The sequence below is a fragment of the Mesitornis unicolor genome, unplaced genomic scaffold, assembly GCF_000695765.1.
Source record: "Mesitornis unicolor isolate BGI_N332 unplaced genomic scaffold, ASM69576v1 scaffold33058, whole genome shotgun sequence".
Taxonomy (NCBI): Eukaryota; Metazoa; Chordata; class Aves; order Mesitornithiformes; family Mesitornithidae; genus Mesitornis; species Mesitornis unicolor.
The window spans coordinates 376-7,119 of record NW_010201733.1 but is presented as its reverse complement, the minus strand read 5'-3'; the positions used below and the strand labels follow the sequence as shown (position 1 = coordinate 7,119).

Sequence of the window (6,744 nt, the reverse complement as noted above, 5' to 3'; positions counted from 1 at the left end):
ACTGCCGCCTTGCTTTACCCTGCAAGCCGCTGCTGAGTGGTGTTTTTTTGTCTTTTTGCCCGGTTTCCCCCCCACCTTGCTCCTTGCCCAAGGTAGGGAAGCCCAGCAGGAGCAAGCACAACACGCTGCCCGGCGGCACCCTGCAGATCCGCTCCCTCGGCAAGGACGACCACGGCGAGTGGGAGTGCGTCGCCACCAACGTCGTCGCGAGCATTACTGCCAGCACCCACCTCACCGTCGTAGGTACGGGCAAGGGGGACAGGTCCTTGGGGGGATGATGGGGGTCAGCGAGGCAGGAGATGGGGATGCTTGAACCCATCTCTCCACAGGCACAAGCCCACACGCCCCGACCGGCGTGCACGTTGCGGTCGCCATGACCTCGGCCAACGTCTCCTGGGAGCCCGGCTACGACGGTGGATACGAGCAGACTTTCTCAGTTTGGTACGGCCCTCTGTGAGTCATCCTGGCATGCTTTGCTCTCTGCTTCTTTTCCTTCCTAGCCGACCCGAGCTTCGAGCAGCTCCCGGGGGGAAAGGGAGGAGGGTGGTGAGGGTGGTGTTGCCCGCGGGCGTTACAGGGCTCAGCTCCTGTCTGGTGCCTTGGAGAAGTGGGTGGTGGTGGGATCACGTAGGTCCTGTGTCTCCTCTCCTTTCTGTGCTAGCTGTCTGCCCCAGCAGGTTTTATTCTGCTTACGGTGCAAGGAGAGACGCTTTGCATCCGTGTGTCTTTGCCTCTGGCATCTACTTTCAAGATAAACTGTTTATGATGCTTAACAGCCAGGGAGAGGATGGAAAATGTAACCTTTATAGCTTGCGTCCTGGCAGAGCTGTGACTAAGCAGAAATGATCTCTCTTTGCTTGGTGGCTCCCTGGAGATGGGTAAATCCCAGCTGAGTTTGCAGCCAGCCTGCTGTGAGGGCCTGGTCTGAGCCTCCTGGGGCTTTGCTCCCATCACTGGTGTACCAGCCTCTCCTGTCTGGTACCCAAAAGCAGTGGGTGCATCCCACCTTCCCGCAACGGGGCCAGGCTTGACCCTGTCGGCTTCCCCCTTGGTCTATGGGGAGATGGGAAGAAGAAGAAATGGAAAGAGCAGAGAGGGGAGGAAAATGAGGAAGTGGTTGTAGACCTTGCTCTGACTAAAAACATTTTCCTCCCTGCCGTGGCTATGGGATGCTTGAGCAAAAGATGGCTTTGCTTCCTGCGGAGTTCATGCTCTCTTCCTGCTTCTATGATTGTCAGTGCTCCCCAGGGCCACTGCTGCCCCTCCATGTCCCCCTCTGTGCCTCCACTGTGGTGATGGGGCATCCTGGGAGCTGCAGACGCAGCCGGAGCCGCAGGGATACCAAGGCTTTCCTGCTGGTTTCATGGAGACACACGTGTGCATGGCTCTCCACCAACTCACTTGTCTCCATAGCTTGCTCCTGCTTCTGCCTCACCTTCCCCACTCTTCACAGCATCGTTATTTCTCTTAGCTCCATCTCTCCCTTGCCACTCGGTGGATTTACCTGCCTGCATGCTGGTGGCTATAGATATGCCCGCAGAATAGACCTTCTGCATAGCAATCCTTTCCAAATCCTCTGCGGACACCTCCAAAACCCGCAGCCGAGGGCTGGGACTCCCTCGAGCATCTCTAAGACCAGCATCGATACTTGCAGTAGTGCGATGCTGCTGCCTGGGGACATGGGGCTCTTGTCACCGTGGTGCTTCCCGGCATGGCTGTGGCTGCAGGCTCATATGGGGTGCTCCAGGAGCAGTTTTTGGCTTATAGACCCCTGCAAAAAGGCTATGTTTTGTACTTACTGCTCTGCCAGACCCTGAATTATGCCCTGGGCTGTGCTGGCAGCCCCTGGCAAAACCGGTGATTTAGTTAAATGTTGTCCTTGTCCCTGCTCAGGGGGAGCAAGGCAGAGGGGAGGACTGGTACCCGTGTCCGTGTGAGCTGGGAGATGCTGGTGTGGCATTTTGGGATGGTCCCCTGGGCCTGGCCACCCCCGTGCCAGCTCTTGGGTGGCGAGCGGCTGCCCCACGTCCATACACATCGCTGCTGTCCAACCAACCCATCGCTCGGGAAAGCTCCATTTTCGCTCGGGAAGTTATTGCTGCCTCTTGGTCCTCCCTGAGGATGCTCCCTTTTTCTCTCGGCAGGATGAAGAGAGCCCAGTTTGGCCCTCACGACTGGCTATCTCTCCCCGTGCCAGCTGGTTCCAGTTGGCTACTGGTGGATACCTTGGAACCGGAGACGGCTTACCAGTTCAGTGTCTTGGCTCAAAACAAGCTGGGTACCAGCTCCTTCAGTGAGGTGGTCACTGTGAACACTCTAGGTAGGTCCTCTGGGGGCACATGGTGGGGACAAGAAGGATTTTTGGGGAGGACGGAAAGGGATTCAGGGGGTGCATGGGGCCCTGTCTGATGGGGATGGAGATGGTGACCAGCAGCAGTAGTTTCCAGCTGTGTGGATGGTCCTGGGTGGAGCTTATAGACTTTGCTGGATGCATGAGACTCCTGAAAACCTCTCCTAAGAGGCAGTGTAGGAGAGCAGTGCTGTACCAGTCACCTTTCAGATCTTCCTGAAGCTCAGCTGGGGTCAGGAGGTATTAATAGAGCCCAAAATAACTCGCGTGTGGCTCAGAGCTGACGCAAAGGGCCTCGCGCTGGGACCTGCCTGAGGAAGCAGGAGGTTTTTTGCCCCTTTTCTTGGCGTCACTGCATTGTGCTTTTCGGAGAGCCGCTTTTATAGCTCTGAGATAAGAGAGCAAATGCCTGAGATGTGCCTTAAACTCTGGGAAGGTGGGAACTGCCACTGCCATGGTGGTCCATTGGCTACTGATGGGGGCACATGTGGGGAGAGCATCTTCCTGCGCCTCCCCTTGCCCCATCTCAAAGCTGTCCCTGTCCCATCTGCTCCATCTCCAGCATTCCCTGTAACAACTCCAGAGCCTCTGGTGTTGGTTACCCCACCGAGGTGCCTAACAGCCAACCGGACACAGCAAGGCGTCCTCTTGTCGTGGCTTCCTCCCGCCAACCACAGCTTCCCCATCGACCGCTACATCATGGAGTTCCGCGTTGCCGAGAGGTGGGAGATCTTGGATGATGGCATCCCGGGCTCCGAGAATGAGTTTTTTGCCAAGGACCTGTCCCAGGTAAGCAGTGGGGGCTGCCCACACCGTACCTCTGCAGCTCAGGGGGTGTTTTTAGGGTGGTTCTGTCCCCATGCTGGGGTTTTCAAGGGGCTGGGCAAGGATGGAGGCTGCGGTTTGGGACCTGACAGATCTGTTTGGTGTTTCAGGACACCTGGTACGAGTTCCGGGTCCTGGCGGTCATGCAGGATCTCATCAGCGAACCCAGCAACGTTGCCGGCGTTTCCAGTACAGGTAAGGGGTGGTTTTTTTTTTCTTCTACCCCCAGCTTTGGGAGCATCTCTGCTTTTTGGTGCTTTTTGCCTGAGATGCTCAATCTGTGAGCTGGGCTGGTGGGTTATGATGGACACGCTGCTGGCCCAGTACAAATGGACCAGTGGCACTGGGAGCAGGCAAGGACAAACTGCCCCCTTTAGTGTTTTTGGGAGTGGCAGTGCATCTCAGCTCTGCGGGGTGCCCGGAGAACAAAGCTGTGACCGGGCACTGCGCAGCCTGGAAATGGGAATGAAAGGTGCAGAGAGGGAAATGTAGCACTGCAGTGCAGAGCCCAAGGGGGGAAAAAAGCTCTGCAACAGGAGACTGCAATGCGCTGCAGCATGCATACAAACCCAGCACCTCGGTCCAGCTTGCAGGATGCTCCTCAAAGCGAGGGATGGCTGAAGCCGTGGGGTTGCAAGGGGGAAAGCGAGGGGCAGCAGGAGGTGATGGGGGATGCGGCGAACCCTGCTTTTAATGGCTTTTGTGGAAAAAGCGAGGAGCCTCCCAGCTCAGCTGCACCCAGCAATGCAGCGGTCTCTCTCTGCCCCCAAGTGGTGCCTGCTGCAGGCTGCCTGCGCTCTTCTCGCACCATTTTTCTTATGGGTTTTGGCAGTGCACGCCCTGTGTGTGCCCTGGCCCCAGGCAGCTGCCCCCCAGGCTGAAAGACGGTGCCTTTGGCAGGCGAAGGTGCAAATTTGGGTGTGTTCATGAGAGCTGGGAGCCCAGTTTTCATTGAAAAGCTGTAACGTGGCACTGACAAGCAGGGTAAAATACTTTGCGCAGCCGCAGCAGGTTTATCCATCTGCGAGGTACCTGCAGGTTTGGTGCAGCTGTGTGTGCTTGTGCATAAATGTGCGCAGCAGCGCTGGCTGATCTCCACAGCTGGGAAGCAGGGTCTTTACTTCCAGGTTGTCACTCCCCAGGAATGAGAGAGGTGCCTTGCACTGAGATAGCTTTACCTTTCATGTCGTGGTGGGTCCCCAGGGAAAGCAGCAGGCCCAGGGGTGCATTCATAACACCTGAGGCTCGGTTTGTGTTTCCCCCAGACGTATTCCCTCCGCCTGACGTGACGGACGAGGGTCTAGCCCGCCCGGTGCTGGCTGGCATCGTTGCCACCATCTGCTTCCTGGCTGCTGCCATCCTCTTCAGCACACTCGCCGCCTGCTTCGTCAACAAGCAACGCAAACGCAAGCTCAAGCGCAAGAAAGGTGAGCCCCTGTGCTTCCTCCCTCCCTCCTCCTCCTCCTCCTCGTTTCCCTTCCCTGTCTGTGTCGTGGTGGTAACCTTCTTCCCTGTCTGTCTCTTCTTCCGTCCGTGCGCGTCCTCAGGTGAAGCCCTGACTTCCTCCTCCCTCGGCAGTGCCTGAAAAGTGCCCGTGGTTGGGAGCGGGAGAGGCAGGGTGGGTGAAGAGGTGACAGAGAAACTAGCCTGGGATTTTGGAGGGAGCGTTCTCGTGGGTGATAACTCCTAGAGATGCGGGTTTAGGGCTGGGGTGTCCTCTGGGACAGAGATGAGGGGGGACTCCTTACCTCCCCGAGGTCCAGCTCCTTCCTGCCCAGTGCAGAGCGGGCAGTGCCAGGCTAGAGAAGACCCCTGCAAAGGAGACCTTGCTGCTCTGCATCCCAAAATTTGGGACTGTAGCCACCATGCAGGAGCATCCCATAGGGAGAAGGGAGCTGGAGAGAGGGCTGGGGAATCGGCTCCTTCTCCTCTGCGGCAGCAGCACGGGCAGGACCCTGTGACGGGAGCTGTTTGTTGTCATTAAAGCATTGGAGCAATGAAACCTTGGCCTCTCGTTGAGTGTCTTTTGTTGTCTTGACGTTGAGTCTGTCTTGTCTCTGTCGTCTTGCGCCTCCTTAGCGTTCTCTCTCTTCTTTCCCCTTTTTATTCTCTTCCAGACCCTCCTCTCTCGATAACCCACTGCAGGAAGAGTTTGGAGTCCCCGTAAGTATCTGTTTGAGATGCAGCACCAGGTCTTCAAGGTGCCTCCTTCCTACAGTTGTTGCAAGGCTCAAATGGAAATATCTGACCTTGTTCGGTTGTTTCTGACGGGTTGTTTCGCGTGTTCCCTGAATCTGTGGGAACGCAATGGTTCACAAGGGACAAATGGGCTTTGGAGCAGAAAGCAGCAGGGACAAACGCAGCGAAATTTAAGTTAAGAGATGACCCCATTGGATCTGTGGCCATTGGCCAAAGCTGGAGTTGGCTGGTGGGACTCCATTACACACCCAGCTTGAAGGGGCTCCTTAGGAGGAGGGCTAGCCTGCTGCGTACATGCAAGCTCGGTGTAGTTTTGGAGTCATTCTTTGGCTCTGTTTTTTTTCTTGGGAAATTCGGAGAACCTTACACACATATCTTTTCTTTTCCCACGAAGAGTGCCCCGCTGAAGCCTCTTTCCACGCGAGCCCAAAGGTGGTGGATCGTGGTGCTTGCAGAGCCCCTCAAAAGCATGTATAGCTGCTAAGCAGTGGGAGCATCTTCCCAATGTGGGACCCTGGGAGTCTGTAATGTGGATGGCTCGTGCTTTGGCTCCAGGTCCATTGCAAAATGTCCCGGTGCTGGTGGAGCTTAATCTCGCTTTTCTTGGTTCGTTCTCTGCTCTGAAATAACCGTGCCTGCACTGTCTCTGTTGGATCTGCTACCTTTTGCCCTGCAATGCTCTTTGAGGCTTTCTGGATAGGGATGAGTGAACTATTCTGATGTTCTCTCCGCCTTTGAGGCGCTCAGCCTTAAATTTGAGTGTTGAGAGCAGGGGAAAAGTTGGTTTGGAGCAATCCGTCGGCATCTCCAAGCGAGATGCTGATGTTTGTCAGGCAAACGTCCCCTTCCTGGGCACGGATAGCTCGGATAAACAGAGGAAAATTTGGAAGTGAGCTCTGGATCTTGTCTTTAACCCTGCTGGGGCCATGGAGCTTGTTGCAAGGCATTGGTGGAGCTTGTTGCAAGGCGTTGGTGTGAGCTGCCTGCCCTGGGGCGGGGGGGAAGCCGAAAGTGCTGAACTCCACTCCTGAGGAGTGAGGTTGATGTGTGCTGCTGCTGTGGCCGGGCAAGGCTCTGCCGTCCTGGTTACCCCCCAGATTTTCCCCACTGTTTGAGAGCTGGTAGCACTTTGTTTTCTGGATCTGGCTGGCAGTTCTTCTGGGCGAGAAGACCCTTCCTCTCCGGGTGACCGACTCCTCTCTCGGTTTATCTCCCCTGTGGTCCAGGTTGTCTTCCGGCAAGGTGAGTCCCGAGAGCATCCGCACGCTCCGTCCCCCCTCAGAGTCCTCTGACGACCAAGGCCCGCAGGCCAAGCGGATGCTGAGCCCCACCAAGGAGAAGGAACTCTCCCTTTACAAGAAGACCAAGCG

At 56.4% G+C, this 6,744-nt stretch overlaps 1 protein-coding gene across 1 annotated transcript in view; it reads left to right on the top strand.

Annotated features, from left to right (window-relative positions):
- Nucleotides 1-6,744, top strand: part of IGSF9B (immunoglobulin superfamily, member 9B) — a gene marked incomplete at both ends in the record, with an annotated part of 17,111 nt that overhangs the window by 9,999 nt on the left and 368 nt on the right. Inside the window, 8 exons of the mRNA XM_010190203.1 lie at nt 93-243; nt 330-453; nt 2,145-2,320; nt 2,913-3,139; nt 3,286-3,370; nt 4,441-4,602; nt 5,293-5,338; nt 6,601-6,741. Of these exons, the coding sequence (XP_010188505.1) occupies nt 93-243; nt 330-453; nt 2,145-2,320; nt 2,913-3,139; nt 3,286-3,370; nt 4,441-4,602; nt 5,293-5,338; nt 6,601-6,741 (1,112 nt within the window). The remainder of the gene's footprint in view (nt 1-92; nt 244-329; nt 454-2,144; nt 2,321-2,912; nt 3,140-3,285; nt 3,371-4,440; nt 4,603-5,292; nt 5,339-6,600; nt 6,742-6,744) is intronic.